At 34.1% G+C, this 17,047-nt stretch overlaps 1 protein-coding gene across 1 annotated transcript in view; it reads right to left on the reverse strand.

Moving 5' to 3' along the window:
* Nucleotides 1–1,208: 1,208 nt before the first annotated feature.
* FSTL5 (follistatin like 5) overlaps nucleotides 1,209–17,047 on the reverse strand; it is a 328,503-nt gene continuing 312,664 nt past the window's right edge. The window contains exon 16 of the mRNA XM_086747425.1: nucleotides 1,209–3,633. Within this exon, the coding sequence (XP_086603551.1) occupies nucleotides 2,931–3,633 (703 nt within the window). The 3' untranslated portion in view covers nucleotides 1,209–2,930. The remainder of the gene's footprint in view (nucleotides 3,634–17,047) is intronic.

Below are 17,047 nucleotides of genomic sequence, written 5' to 3' on the forward strand. Positions count from 1 at the left end.
CCCTCCTTCTGAGCTGACCTTGGCATCTGCAGCCGTTCCTCACAACAGGCTGGTAGATGTCTCTCAGGATCTTTTTTACATCTTATTCACTTCTCATCTCCTCTCCACTTCTTGCAGCCGGGCTGGACCGAGTTGGGCCCAGTCGGCTGCCTGGCGAGAGGCCAGAGGGTGAGGCCTGCAAGGCCCATGAGGCCTGCGCCTCCCCCTCTGCGCCTCTGCCCCCACTCAGCTTCTTCACATCTTCTCTCCTCTCTCTTTTTTTTTTTTCTGTTTTCCCATTCTTAAATACGTTATCGCAGAGGCATTATCACGAGACATTCTGCTATCAATCGGCTCAGCCTTGGCCAGCAGTGGGTCCGCCCTAGGCCTGGCCAAGTCCCCTGAACAAAGGGGAGCGACTTCTAGCAGTTTCCTACAGAAGCTACCACCTTAGGCCCCCCCCTACTAAACAAAACCACAACAGTTTCAAACAAGAATTCTAAACTGATGGGGAGAGTTTCTCTACTATACAAATTACTGTGATACCATTGACATAGTCAAATCTGTTAAGTTTATTAGCAGAGATTTTGGTCTCCAATTTCATATAATGAGCAACGTAATTTATTCAAGTTCTAAAGTTTCTCCAATTGCCAAATGTTGCTAATACAAAAGAGTAAGATGCTGCCAGAACTGACAACTGACTTGGACTTCGATAGAGTTTGTAAGGAATCATGCACAACATAGGACAGCTTTCATTGTCAAAGGAATCTCACTATTGCCATGGGTTGCAAATATTGGGCAAAGCAAGTGTACAATCCAGCTACACTGAGCAGACTGGATAGGGAGTTGTTTAGCTGTGCTACTGAAGTGCATGCTTCTTGGTTTGGGCTTATATATCTGTATAGCTTCTAGATTGGAGGTTTTTGGCTCCAGAGGCTAGGTAGGAGAACAGACGTCTGTCTATACTCTGATTACTCCATGCCTAACTGATTAATAGATGAGCTTTTGTTTATAGCAGCCAAATGAAACTTTTCCAGTTAGTTAAGCTCTTCTAAAAAGTTTTCTTTCCACACTGCATATTATTTTATATAAAAATACACCTGTTTATATATATTTATATAAAAAAATATAATAGGCAGATAAACCTCCTTCTACCTTGCTTTCAAACAAAGTCTGTGTTGCATGCCGCTTCAGTGTGGCTAGATTGGAGCATTCACCAAAGTCAGGACTGTTTAAAATTTATGGGGTTTATTCTCCTTTTGTCAAGCATTATCTACATACATAACATTCACATGGTGTAAGTTACAGAACAAAAATGCATGAGACTGACTACTGCAAAAAAAGTGAGTAACAGACAGTTTACACGGTTCTTGTTTGTTCACAATGGAGAAAAGTTCTTAAAAAGGAAATCAGATTCAGTAGCTAGAAATGTAAGCAGACTCTTAGATAAATCTACCTACCAGGAGGTTTGCTTAAGCTAAAGAGAGATCTACTGTACCACACAGGGCAGGATGCTAAACGCACACAAGATTACAATGCTAGAAAATTCCAGATTTCTAAGTAATTTTACACAATCTAAATTGAAGTAAAATTTTGTTTAAAAAAAGATTTTTTTTTTCTGATTGCCTTCAGTAAATGGAGGTCAGTTTAAGAGCTTATAAGCATTCTTTAGCAAAAACATAATAAAAATAAAAATACTCCCAAACTTTTAAGTCATTGCTTGAAGTCTAGACAGTTGTTTACTGCTGGCTTTCTGATCCTACTTACTTATTATTCTATTTCTGGGAATCTTATATTTCCCATTTACATGTTTAACCATTGTTAATATTAGAATTCTAAGTAAACAACCTATAAAAAATACAAAGTTTTTGTTGTTTGTTTGTTTTTTACACTAATCCAATCGGATGCATGGAATAGAAAAATCTAGTGAGCTAATAAAATGGTTTAACAAACATGGATCGATGGTACAATGCATAAGCACAAATGTTATCTACTGGTAGCAGACTTCAGTTCTTTGCATTTTCAGTTTCTTAAAATGCATTTTGTTTGGTTTTAAATAACAGTTTCCTCAATGATATAATGAAGCTTTGTGATGCCATGTTTTTAGAATGTGGTTTACTCTGAAGGATAAGCACAATGTCTCTCTTTAGTAGAACTCAGACTCCTTGCTGATGAAACCCTGTGATAGCTGAAAAATCTAATATCTATTTTTTTTCTAAAAAAAGGTTAAGCTTCTGCAAGCAGCTGTCTCAACTAAGACTCACCATAAAAATAAACTCCACAAATTGCAGTGATCAGAAAACACTGCAAATATAATTTCTCCCTCTTTTACTCTCCATGTATGTTCCAGAACTTTAGATTAGAAATTTGATACCAAAAGTTTCTTTCCAATGACAACCAATCCTGTAGCCACAGTGGGAATAAATTATACAATTTCTATGCTTTGCCTTTCATGTGAGACTCGCTTCAAGGCACAAAAAGTTTAAACAGTGGACTGGACAGAATAGAACATAACATTTCAATTTAAGGAGTCAAAGGTTGTACAACAGCTCTTATTTTGTGTCTGAAGCAAACCAAACCAAAGCTTGAATCGTATTTAAGTCTTCCATTTACAAATGCAAAGTATCATATTAAAGTCCCTGAAGCTTTTTGCTTTTTTTTCTACTTCCTTTAAATGAATGTACAATAATTATAATCCATTTAATATTTAGTAATTTCAGACAAACAACACAATCTCAGCTTATAATTAATAAGGAGTACCATTATCAAATAGCTGTTGTTTTAGTAACTTTTACGTGGAAGTTGATTCAAATTGTGTTCAAGTCAAAGAAATAAGAGGAATAGAAGGGTCTAACAATTTAAAATGAAAACTGTGTAAATTTGAAGAATAGTGTAATTTAAGTGCAATGTACTGTAAAACTACTAATTTGGTAAATATCTAACACAGAACCTTATGCTTCTCCAACCCAAATTACTGTGTTGCCTCTCCCAACTTCAGTGATTTCACAATTTAACTTATTGAGCCTTCCATCCAGGATAAACAGAGATTCCTTGGAAGGTGTCATGAGATACTGACCAAAAAGGCCACTGTCTTTTATAAGACGATTTTTACTGTTCCAAGGCCATTCACCTGCCTTGACAGGCTCCTTCAGACTCTTCACCATCTTAACCTTGCCAGAAGAGAGCTCCACGAAGAGAACATCAGTTTGCATGCTGGAGCTACAGTAGACATTGTATTGATGAGCTTCAGTGAATGATGGCTGAAAAGCAACATCAGATATGTGCAAATTGGTGTGAATGTCAAATGCATCCTGTATTTCTCCTCTCATTGTTATGGACTGGATCCTCATAAGACCTTTTGTATCATCAATGCTGACAAGGTAGTGTCCATCTGGAGAGATATGTGGTATGCCTGTTACATCAGCATTGTATCCAATCACAGAATCAGTAACGCTATCCACTACAAGCTGCGGTAGGACAGCCCCAGTGGTATCAGGCTTACAGCAGATAAAAAAATATCCTCCAAGATGTGTATAAGCCAGTGACTGAGGAATGCAATTATAATCCTTTAAACTAATTGTCTTGATGTATGACATAGTTTCTAGATCAATTTTCTGGAGCACAGGTTCATCCTTATGAAGAATAAATCCAAACCTGGAAGGAAATGCATAAAATCAAAGAAAGTCAGAGCTATTCTGTGCATTATCTACAAATGGGGAAAGATATTATAAGCAAAGTAGATGAGTTAATATGTGTGGCAGTGTATTGCCATATATCTCAGATTCAAGTGTTTCAGATATTAAGTAGTTTATGATATTTAATTTTTAGTGTTCTTACAATTTTAGAGTGTATCAAATAAAATGTCTAAAAATCATTTATCTGGGGAAAAGTGGCTTTCTCCTACTGACATAGAGGAAAAGGTAAACACTACTCTGAGCATATGTACTCAACTATAAACTTTTACAAAAGCCAGGAAGGAGAAAAAGATTAAAAATCACTAAGTAGTACATCTCACATATTTTAATTCACTTCATACAGTTCTTTGACTTTCTTGGGAACATCAACTTAATCCAGTGCTCATTGTTATTCAGATAATTACCTGAATCTTCTTCATTTTAATTCAGTAGAAATGAATATCATAAAAAGATTTAGGTTTATACCTCCCAACTATTCAAGTCCTATATTTCTTACAATTCTAATAACTCTTTATACTTTTCCATACATCAAGAAATTTTCACTAAACTTGAATAATATGATTAAACTTTAAAACCCTACAGCTGAATGTCTATAACATTTTAAATATGAACTATGTGAGTATTCCCTAATGTCAACGTATAAGTTCTAAACTTGTACTGTATTATGGACAGAAACATTCTGTAATATAAGAGGTTAAATAGCAAGCAACATTCTGGCAATTCAAATGTTTATGGTATACCTCAGTGTTAAATAACCAATGTTACATGCATGAACAGTAGTTAGAAAAGGACAATAGAAACAGCTTATTGATTGTCTTTTACAGAACAGCCTCCAGTGCAAAGTAACAATCAGTGAACTGTCCAAGTGTGTTCACAACATTCTGGACAACGACTTAACATGTATATGCTACTTAATCTTTACTCCTGTGAAACAATAACCAAAAAACCTAGTGCATCTTAAATGGACTTTTTTTCTGGATGAGAATTGACTGAGGACTAGACGTTGTCATCACTGTTGGTTTCATGAATATCAAATGTAAAACAAAACTGAAATATGTAGATTGCTAATTCAAGCACTAAAAAATTGGAAAATATAAAAGCAACAAAAACAAATACAGAAAGTTTTGTTATTATTTACAATATAAACTCAGCCAAAGTTCTCAACCTGTTAAGTTTATTGCATATAATCAATCTTCAGCCCTATTTCTAATACCATTAGGTTCATGTAATTGCATGCAGAACTCTCTTTCTTCATCCCTGCTGGGCTGCAGTGTTACTGCTTCGAAATCCATTGGCCATTCTGAGGAGCAGAGGTTGTAATAGGGAAGGGATGGTTCACATGGTGTAGATTGGTTGCTGAGTGGAGGATAACCATGCTACCGCAGAGGGAAGCATGGAGTGAAGTCAGCAGGAATTCATCCTATTGCTTAGGTTTAGTGTGTCCAAGTGGCAGGTTAGAAAATACAGAGAAGGAATGTGGAGAAAAGTAGACATGCTGCTGTGCAAGGCAGTTGGTACATGCAAAAGAGATTAGGGTATGTTTAGAGGGAGAAACTGGATACATGGATCTCTGATTACTGTGGAAAGGTTGTAACACAGGGGACACAAATTGCACTGGTTAACCCAAGCATGAAGAAATTTGTTTAAAAGTGAGTTAACCTATATAATTCTGGGAAGACAAATTCAATAACATAAATTGGTGAATATTAGGAATATACTAAAATTACTTGACTTCTGAAGTAAACAGGTAAAAATTATTATTTTCAAAGAAAAATGAATATTTCACTTAAGAGTGCTCCTATTCAATATGACCTTTTAAATTTCTGTTCCTACAAGAAATGTATGAAGTTACATTTAAGTTTATAAATATCTATGTTGAAAGATAAATCCACCATAAATTAGTGATGTAATTTGCATACATTAAAAAGTAAATGTGATACTCATGAATCCTTCTCAGTTCTCATTATTTTAATGAGTTAAAGGTATGTGAAGGCAGGGGAAAATATCTACTTTTAGGTCAATGTGATGGCAGGTGCATACATTAAATATTTTCAGCTATTACAGTATTATTTTATTTATTTTTACACAGTGCAGACATTTTTTGCTTTAATTACTTTTTGATCTCATTTTCAATAGTGAACACAAAACTTTTTTTTTGTTTGAGATTGGCAAGCTGACTTTTAGTTTCAAAACATCAATTTTCTCTTCTAGGATACCAATGCAAAGTAATGGGGGAAAAATAGGAAATTTTATTTGAAAGAGAAAGAAAAAGCTCTTCTAAAACTATCTTTAACTTATGTATATACTTAAAACATACACTTATATCCAAGTGACATTTTCAATACACATATACATGCACAAAAGCAATCATGGTTTTGAAAATCCCATTAGACACAGTCTATATGATTAAATATATTAAATATTGAAGTTTGGCCTATTGTCTTCAGAAACTGTATTAAACATAGTAAAGAAAATTTTCTCTGTAATAAATCAATCATTTAACATTCAAATCTATTTGATACATTTTATTATATATGTGTGTCTATATTGTTTCATGGTACCTTTATTTAACTTCGGAAGAAGACTTAAAATTTCCCTGTATGTTTTGACTCTAGTTTCTACTCCACTTGAGAGAAAACATAAGTAATTTTTTAAAAAGTAATTATTTTTAAAATACTTTCTACCACAAACAAATTTAAGAATCTAAATAAATATATTTTAAACTGGAAACACCCTTAAACTATTGTTTTCGTCTATCAAATATCAACCTGACAAGCAAAAAGAAGAGATGTTTGTGCTGGCTGCAAATCTACTTATTTTAAAGAATATTCCAGCTGATGAAAATGACCATTTCTTTCTGAAGTAAAATACAAATGCAAAACAAGGTTAGCATCAATTATCTAAATCAGTAAGTCTTTCTTACTGATTTAAATTATGATTAAAATGAAGGATTTAAATGTTTAATTCAAAGAAATCTGTCTTCCTTATGAGTACTTGATTAAGCACTGTGAATGATCAATTTATGCAAGATTTTTGCATTTAAATGTCATTGATTTCAAGAGGAATATGTAAATTATTAATTTTTGCTTCTCAAGTAATATTCCCAGCATAGTGTGTTTTTGAATCACAGGTATACTTAGCTTATGTTAACTTTGGTTGCATAAAACCCTTGATTACCAAAACAGTGAGTATATTCTCTAAAGTTAAATTAAAGAGAAGATCTTACATACCTTCCCTAAGTGTTACATCAGTTGAAGGTGTGGAAAGACTCACATTCAACAACTAGCTTTCCCCAGTGAGGAGGATGTTGCCATTGGTTTGACCTCCCGTTTCTTGTTACACGGTGGTACCTTCTGTCAGACAAGTTCCCTAAATTCTGCCAGCTAAGAGGTTTGCATACGCATTCCCCAGTGCATGTCATTAAGATGAATTCAGTTATTGTGGAATCATTTAAATGCTTTAAATAATATTTGTTGATTAACTTTATTGGTACAAATGAAATAGTTTAGGAGCCAGAGCAGAATGCAGGTATAAACCTTCCCACTAGGCACAGGTAGATTTTTAAAAAAGGATGTTTGTTTACAGCAAGGGACTCCAGATCTTCAGGGTTAACCAAATCCTTATTCTAGAGCAAATTACCAAAAAAAAATTAAAACATAAACCAGCTGATAATATATCACGTCTCAAGTATTTCAACTGCAATTTTGCAAAGCATTCTAGTTTCTTGGCGGCTTTATTTATCTCTTTGTAACATTTAGTTCCCAGTCCAAAAGCCACAAGTAAGAAGCTTACAGTATCTTGGATAGATTGTTCTTACAATTTAAATAGTGGCTTCAGCGTTGGTAATTGAGTTTACTTGAAAACTAAAGAACCTAGCTTCAAGACTGCAACAGCCTTATCCTGATGCTGTATTTGTTGTGCTTAGGAGATCTACTGTCCCTTGCTCTGAAGCTATTAAGATACTTGATTTTATAACCTCCTACTGCAGCAGTTAACCATATACATTCTGATAATCAGCTCTACCTGAATACCCATTTACACTGTGCAAGGGGCAGTTTGATACATATTTTTTACTGTGGTTGCTCGTTTTCATGTTTCTAAATCTTCTCAACTTTGTAGACTATCCATGCTATTCATTGTGCTCTACTCATTTCTGAATTTGAAAACACAACTTTGTGAGATACGCTCTTCAGTCCTTGAGTAGCAATTTCTCCAGCCCAGGAAAAACATAATTATACTTTGTTGAAATGTTAACATGCTAAAGACTTTTTACTTCATGTTTTCTAGTTCATACTTAAAACCCCCACTACTTTGAACACAGATGTAATGCTAGCCTAAAAAGTAATGATTTTTGAGGTGAGTATGCTAAAAAAAAGATCAGCTATGAGAGTAGAATAATACATTGAACTTAAGTACTTACTGATTTCAAAGCACTTTACAAATAAAGTGAAGAAAGAAACTGAATAACTTGCCTAAGGCTACGTAAAGATCCATTGGCAAAGTCTGGGTGAAAATACAGGTTATCTGAGGCTCAGCATGGTTTCTAACTGATCATTCTACATTGCAACTGAGGTCCTAAAGAGACAAATGGGAGCAAGTACAGACAACTAAAATATATGCTTTTGAATATAGGAAATCACTTTGTCAAAATAATACTTGTGAATATTAAAATTAGACACAACTTTGGACATGGGTGGGAGAGAAGATCCAGAGTGGGAAACTGATAAGCCTTCACGAAGGACCTGCCTTTTCCCAGAACTAGAAGTATGGCAGCCAAAAGTAATTTATTAGAACTAATAGGATTTTATCAATACTATTGTTCAAACAACTCTTTCTCAGCCTACCATATTGCCTGTAACTTTTCAGTGCCCCAATTAAAATTCAGTAAAGCTGGACAGAGATGTAAATGCCCAAAGATCACAATGGGAAAAGTAGGGAAAAAGTAGTTTCAAAAATAGTTTCAAAGCTGCCAGTCTTCTTGGATGTAAAAGGATTTGGCAAGCGGTGTGTTTATTTGTTTGTCTGCTTGTTTCAGTGAGAGCTGTGTGGCTGGGGTTTTCAGAAGCTGAACAAATCAAGAAAGAGGTCTGTTTGTTTATGTACCTGTGAGATTTATGTGGCTGATTCACAGTCTATGAGAACTGCTAGGCAGAAGTATAAGGATAGAAAAAGTAATGGAAGCTCTAGAGGGAAAATATAGAAGAGAAAAGGGGAAGTGAAGAAAACTGATAAGAAAACCAATGGATTTCCATATCTAGTATGGAAAAAAAACCCACCAAACAAAAACAAAACAAACAAACAAACAAAAAAACCCAAACCAAAACAAAAAAAAAAAAACAAACCTTCCCAAAAAAACCCCAAAAAACCAACATAAAACTCCCAACCAAAGAATGAGAAATTATACTTTGTTACCTAAAGATGAAGAAGTCTTTTAAAGCCACTAGCAATTGAGGAAGATGACAAATGAGTTTTTTACAGGAACATATATCTGTCAGGTTAGATAATTTGTTCCTGATAATTTTGAAAGAGTTGACTAGTTTTTTACATTTTAATAAATTTCAGCATAACAGGAAAATTTGGAAAGTCTAGAAGATGATTGTTCAATATTCATAAGATAAAGCCAAGTATCCTACCTAAGCTGAATAGCTTGATGCATATCCCAGGGAAATAATGAAACAGATGATATGAGAATCAGCTACAGAAAAAAAAAAAACATGAACATAATGCAGTCAACATGGGTTTATAGAAAAATTAACTTTATCAGACAAACATAATTTAATTTTTTCATTAGAAAATCTTGCTGAAGTTAACTGAATATGAGGAGGGCATACCTTTCTTAGAATAAAAGCTGATACCTGAAGGAAAAAGAATTTATCTGCAATAAAAAGTAGTTGTCAATGCAGAATCATCATTTTGCAGCGAAGTTTTGCTTCTGCTTGGTACCAAATCTGATACTTCACAAAATTTTCACATGTGATTTTAATGTAGATATGTATCCATGACACTAATGTTGTAAATAATGACAGGAAAGTCATTATATTATTCAGTTGCTCATTTAAGCAAAATATGTTCAAACGTACTCAAGTGTAAAGTTGAGCAACTTTACATGTGAATGAGAAATGCAGGACACGCATACAGAACAATATCCTGAAAAGCAGCGACTTTTTAGCGAGTTTAGGGATTTAAGGATCATAGCAGACATGCAGGTCAATATGAGTTCTGAGTCTAATGATAAAAAAAAAAAAAAAATACCCCAAAGCCCTTAAATCTTAAATCTGAGTAAAGAAGTCTGCACTACTGCTATATGTTTCATTCTGTTCTGTGGATAGCTGAACTCAACCCCCACAGCTACCATAATTTTATAACTTTTCAAAATCACTTAGATTTCTAAAAGGACTAAAAAAATAGAGCCATTCATAATCATGCAATGAAATTGTATCTCTCGCCTATGTACTGTTAGCCTGTTTTTTATGATTAGGCTTTTGGAAAACAACAAGTGATACTTGAGAGTACCTTCACTTTTCCCAAATGATTTATAGATAGATGGTGGTGTATTTAATGCAAAGTTTCTTCTCATATAGATTGATGTGCAGAAGACTTCTACTGTTCATTAATCCCTGATTAATATTTATGAGAAGCTCAACCCTCATGTCTCTTCTACGCAGTGAAATCATGCATAGTATCAGACAGCATATAAAGGCGTTTGTCAGTATATTGTGATCCTGTGCAACTCAAGCCTACAAGATGTGAGAGCAAACCTTCACATTTCCAATAATTTATTTTACAGTTAGTGCAAGTGAGAATCTGTAGCCTGTGGGCATATCACTCCAGTTGGAGTATACACTAAAAGTGTGAAATCTGAGATAGTTTCTTTCTTCACTCATTCTATATGAATGAATAGTACTTAATCCCAGATTTTCAATATTTTCAACCATACATTGTAACAAATAGTTAAAAGAAATAGAAATAACAACTCTATAGCACTTTCTGTATGAGTAGTATACTGGGTTTGTCTGGGATGGAGTTATTTTTTTTTTTTTTTTCATATCAGCCTATATGGTGCTGTGTTTTAGATTTGTGAGTAAAAGTGTTGATAACCCACCGATGTTTTAGTTATTGCTAAGCAGTGCTTGCATAGCATCAAGTCCTTCTCTGTTTCTCACTCTGCCCTCCCTGTGAGTAGGCTGGGGGTAGGCAAGATGTTGGGAGATAACACAGCTGGAACAGCTGACCCTAACTGACTGAAGGGATATTCTATACCATATAACATCATGTTCAACAACAAAATTCCTTTCGAAGTAGCTGTTGCTCCTGCTAGGTAGGGGCTTAGCTGTCAGCTGGAGTCAACCCACCACAGGGAGTCATTAGCTTTCCACAAAAGCTAATGAGCTTCACAGTATCCAGACAAAGGGAAACTGAGGTAGATAAAAATTACTCTTACAAATTAACTTAAAAGAGACAGGAATAATATCCTAAAAGGTGTTAATGGCAAAATGCATTTTTAAAAAAAAAATGAAATTAAGCTCATATGGATGAGTGCCTTATTTTCCTAATTTTAATGAAAAACTCCACCCACATATTTACGTGTAATTATAATGACTAAGTTAACAACATGTTACAAATTATTACTACTTCTACTACCTCACAATTTATATTCAAGACTAGATTTTTTAAGGTATTTTTAAACCCATGAATTGTATAATTCTTTTTCCCAGAATAGTTATCATAATTATCACTATTCTGTTTCCCTAACTACTGAAAAACTGTTAACCTGAAAACTCTTACTGTCAAGCTGACAAAAAAAAGGAATCTATATAGCAAGTCAGATTAATGTTCTACCAAATCTACCCCTCTCTATTTCATCAGAGTATCAAACGCCTCAGAGTACAGGAAATATTTCAACAAGTGGTTTTGAAATAATCTGTTGATAGGAACTTGCCCATTGTTGAGCAGTAACTTATGTCATGAAGCATGAATGTTAAACTCATATTTTAAAAGGTATTAAACTTGGAAATATCACTGGGTATTATTGTTATAATACCACATTACCAGTTTTTACAAGTCTTACTCCCCTCTCTCTTATCACATCCAATTTTCACATTATTTTTTCATCATATTTCTATCACCTTAAGTTCCTTTTTTTTTTTCTGACAGGTATAAAGGGTAAAACCAAATTTTCTTTTAATATAAATACTCACTATGCTATACAACAGATAACTTTCACTTATGAAAAAATGTGCCAGTGAAGAGTATGTTACCGCAACAGCATTTATACAGCTAAGTCCCTTTCACTGTACAAATTACTTCTTCACTCATTGTCCTTTAAGATGGTGTGCTACTTTCAACCCAGATCCAATCCCTCTGTTACTGTAGAAAAATAGTTCATTATGTTTTTGAAAAAGTAATCTTGGTTTTATGTGAAATTCTTATCAAGTTCTTTATAAGTCCATTCAGCCTAAGCAGCTTTGACTATTGCATAGCACAATGGGAATACTTTGCTTTTGAGGAATAAGCAAGAACTCTTTTTGCTCTTAAATATCTCACTGTTCTTATATCTCTGTTACATCACTATTCTTACTATCTCTGCCAAAAAAAAGCTTTGAATGTGATTAAACAATTTAAAATATGGACAGCTTCCTGCTCTGTTTTCTGCAGGTTTGTTCCATAACAAGAAGCTAGATTTCAATAAATGAATTATAAAATTTATTGTAGAAATATCATTAATAGAATGTGTTACGTATCAGGAGTGGCAAACAAACCTGAAAAACAGAAACATGACTGAAATCTTTAGTGACTCACTCCGTTGTATGGAAGGTTTCCTGGTTACAAGACATCACACTTATATGCATAACTCCCCATCTTCACCCCAGTAGTACCTAAATAAATTTCTTCCTATTTTCTAGTATTGGGGAAGGGCTTAATGAGAAACTTATATTCCCAGTGCCACAAGTTTGATAATTATTGCCTGAACTTCAGCAGTGCTGCATTCTAATATCCCTTTCCATATCTGGAAAAGGTTGACACCGTTTTCAAACCAAAATACATAAGGAGGTTGTATATTGTCCAGCTTTCTCTGAAGGCAGTTGATATCACCATAGGACAAACACTGATCTTATGAGTTGTATTTCATAGTTAATGTAAAGCTGATTAAAACTGACAAGGATTCTGCTACCATTTTATTATGACTGTGTATAGGTGTGTAGCAAAAGATTCTTAAGCATCTAAGAATGCTTAAGATGCATACTGATGCAGTGCTGAGACTGCTTGAAATAAGGCTCTCACATACCAGCAATTTACTTACTCCCAGTCAGCAGAATTTTAACAGAGGTGTGTGTTATTTGATATAAAAATTGCATGTGATACCTAACATAATTATGCATACATGCATATGCGTATATAAAGAAAGTACAATATCTCAGTCTGATCCTGAAATATATAGAGAAAAACATGCACTAGGGTATTCCTACTTTTACTGTTTTTTCTTCTAATACTAGAAGTAGAAGTGGATGAGTAAAAATCATTTTTGCCTCACATATTCAAGGCTTCAGTCCTAAGGCTCCAAATGTTTTCACTGCTCCTCTCTGCACAATTCTGCATCTTCCAAATTTGCCTATGAGGAACCCACTCATGGTTTTTCAGGTCAAATGGCAGGAACCTTGAAAGTGATGACCTTTCCTTGTCCTGTCAAGGGATAAGCATGCTCTCTCCCCTTACGATTAAACATAAATATTTTCATGACACTGTTGATGAATTGGATAGTTGAATGCTCGTATTTCAGTATCACGTATCATTTAGAACAGCAGTGCTAGATCTCAAGCCACTCAGAGCTGATTTTTTGGTGGTTCTGATAATGATTTCAAGTAATACACCTTAAAATTAAATAAGGTGTACTTCAGATTAATCACACATGCAAAATGCGTACACTGCCACAATGGCCAGTGTAATTTTAAGTACTGTATTTTTTTATAACCTAGTCTTTGTCAGCTTATTAAAAATTGATATGTGGGACAGGAAATAAAAAATAGAAAAACAGTACACGGCTTAATCCTGTCTCTTCCAGTGTATATAAAGAATATAAATCTGTTTATATTTACATCACTACTGCTTTGAAATAAACAAGAAAAAACATATTTCTGCAATCCCAATCAAACACAGCTGCTTCCGTCCTCTACAATCATATTAGTAGGCAATAAGGAGGTTGAAGAATTGCTGTTATGAATGGTCAGCTTCACCACAACTCCTCACTACAAAAATCGTTCTCTACAGGTAGCACTCCTTTCCTATAGACACCTATGTTTCTACGTATAACTATACTTGTCTGCATATGAGTTAAACATCTAAGTTGCTATTTTTGCCAGCAGAGATCTACTCCATACAGTCAACAGAGTCTAGAGAATTTAAGATGACTAGTGCCAGAGCGCTGCAGTGGGTGAGCAAAACTGCCTTCTAGACTCCACTATCTGTACAGACTAGATTTCCATTAACTATAGTAGAAGATAGACTGCTTACACCCACGGATACACCGTATTTTCACACCTAAATCTAGGTGCCTACAATCTAAACCTCACACTCACCGTAAGCATCTTATTAGAAAGCAAGCATGGTATCCAAAACAGCAAAGATTTGGAAAATGCAAGTGTAAATGACTAACATTATATCAGGATGTGAGTAAGAGCTACAGTTATGCTTTAAATGTGATTCTCTTTTTCTCCAAGCCATTGTAATAGGTTCAAGTATCACAAAGCTGTAGAGGCTATTAAATTTGTCCTTTGTGGCTAGAAATTAAAATGACTGCTTAGAGGAGGAGCTAGCACTGCTACAAGTGCATGGATAGAGAGAAGAATGTTGTGTAAGTCTCCATGCAAAACAGAGCTAAAAGCAGGGAGGATGTCCCTCTTAGAATTTTCAGGGATGTCTGAAGATGGTTTTCACAGCTCTCAAAAGAGCAGCTCTAACAGAAAATCGTTAATTCACTTTGCTTCCCACAAAAAGTGTATTTTTCCAACCATAATGATCAGCTTCAATAGCTGATAGTCTAGACAAATAAAAGCTCTTCAGGGTCTGCCTTTCATTTTTATATTCTTAGAGTTTTGCAGAGCTCTAAGAATTGCATGCAAATCTTATAAATGAATTTTCCAAAATCAACTTTATTTATCACTCTATCTCAGTGAACTACATTTTCATGTCACTATTAAAGTATTTGACATAATCTGTAAGAACTAACATCATCATCTACTGCAAAATATCAAGCTGGAATCACATCATATGACTTTTAATATTTCTTATTCAAACATTTTATTTGCAAATTATAACATTTTTTCAAGAAATACTAAATATAATGGAATGTGGCTAGTAATCATGCTATAACTACCAATTTTAAAAGTTTAGGATTTTTTCTGCTTTTAAAAGATTAATTTAAAAAATGTTTCTGTTCTTGCACACAGGAAATATGAAAGCTGTGCAAGGGAATGGTACACCATCTATGTTACACAATTTTTCACATTTTAGAGCATGGGTCCCAGGTGGATAAGCCAGGAAGAAATTCAAACCTACTGAGGTACCATTAATTGAATTAACCATACCACAGTTAGGCCCTACTTGTCTTACCTTCTATTACCAATCTATTGCCTTTCTAATACTGTGAGATTTATACAAGGTTATTTGCAAAACATACTAAAGCAAAGGTCAGAAGAGAAAAAAAAATCATTAAGAAGAACTGAAACTCAAGGCAGGACTTAGGGCAGCCCTGCACAAACAAAGTTTATTTTCATTTGCTGCACTGAAAACCTTAAGTTCATCGTGTAATAATACTGCATCTCCAGTCGTTATTCAGACTGAAGGATCATACTGAGAACTGTAGGTATAAAAAATAGTGAAGATGCATTCTTATTTTGATGGGAAGTTCTAGTCAAGTAAAGTATGAATTAATAATGGACCAGATATTCCACACAAAGTTCCAAAGTAATGTGAATTCTAACACTACATCTTCAAAATTGTTTTTGCAAGGTATCATTTTTTTTTGCACCCTTCAAATAGAGCAAGTTAGTGTGCATCTCCTATGCACAAAGAACAGCCAAGCAAGATGCTAGTGTGGAGCTGCCAACAAGTGGTAAATTAACAACCTGGCTTCCCGTATGTTATTTTCTTCCTTTAGACAAGCCATATATATTGCTTACTAGTGCAACTGCATTCATTACAAAAGAGGAAATATCTAAGCACTGCTTAAAAAGACAAAAAGAGAAAACTTTTTTTTTTCCTAGAAATGAGGACAAATTTCATTATATTAACATATTCACATAAAACTGTACCTATGGTTAAGTTCAGAAAGATCAATGGACTAGAAGATGATGATGACTAGAAGACCTTTATATGTCCCTTCCAACCCAAACCATTCTATGATTCTATACAAAAATTAATGTCCTCTTTTCTTTTATCTTTCCGGCCCTACACCCACAGATTACCCTTATGAAGTCAATAGATATTTTTTAGACATCTCTGAGATCAAACACTTAAGGAAAATTATGTTCCCAAAACAGAAAGCAAGAAAAAAAGCAGAGAATTAGATAAGCTACAATCAAAATTATCTGTACAACAAGCAAACAACAGTTTTGTTGTACAAAAGATAAGTTTTTTAACCTGTATAGCTTAATTCAAGAAAATAATAATAAACATTATCTACTTTATCTTGAGTGAATTACATTTGTGTTTAAAGCTACTTGACATTCTATACATTAGGGGCTATAATTTTCAAAATTTATGCTTAAAAAAATCAACCCAGGAAAATAAAGCTCTATTACTACAAAGTTTGATCAAATCTGCTGTTTTCTGGTACTCAAAGAAATGCCATTAACTGGCCATGAACACTCTATTAGAGGATCAGTGTAGATCCTGATCCTATAAAAATCTTCTAATCTGGCAACATGGGAGAGTATTACCATTTAAATAAAATTGTGAAATAGAAGTGTGTTATACACCAAACATATTTTCTGATGAAATGAAATTACCTACAGTAGCTCTGGAGAAGGAAATATTAACAATTAAGGAATGGAAAAAGGAAAATTGGTCTAAGAACTGTTTTCTTAGCTGTAAAGTTCAATTACCTTCACTAGTCTTTTGAGATCTGGTCAGGGGCACAACAAAAAGATGCACTCTTCCCTCTAACTAAGGATTTTCTAAAGACTTAACAGATAACAGTACAACCATTATTTCCTTTGTTAAAAATACTCTTCACTTTATATCAATATACAGATGATTCTAAGGAAGATTGTTTTACATTGACTTATTTTAATTCAGAGCTTTTGCATTCATAATCACACAATTAATTTTCCTTTCTTATGCAATTTTAAAATACACCACTTCTTTTTAATTGCCAT

Source organism: Chlamydotis macqueenii, chromosome 4, assembly GCF_036417535.1.
Source record: "Chlamydotis macqueenii isolate bChlMac1 chromosome 4, bChlMac1.mat, whole genome shotgun sequence".
Lineage (NCBI taxonomy): Eukaryota > Metazoa > Chordata > Aves > Otidiformes > Otididae > Chlamydotis > Chlamydotis macqueenii.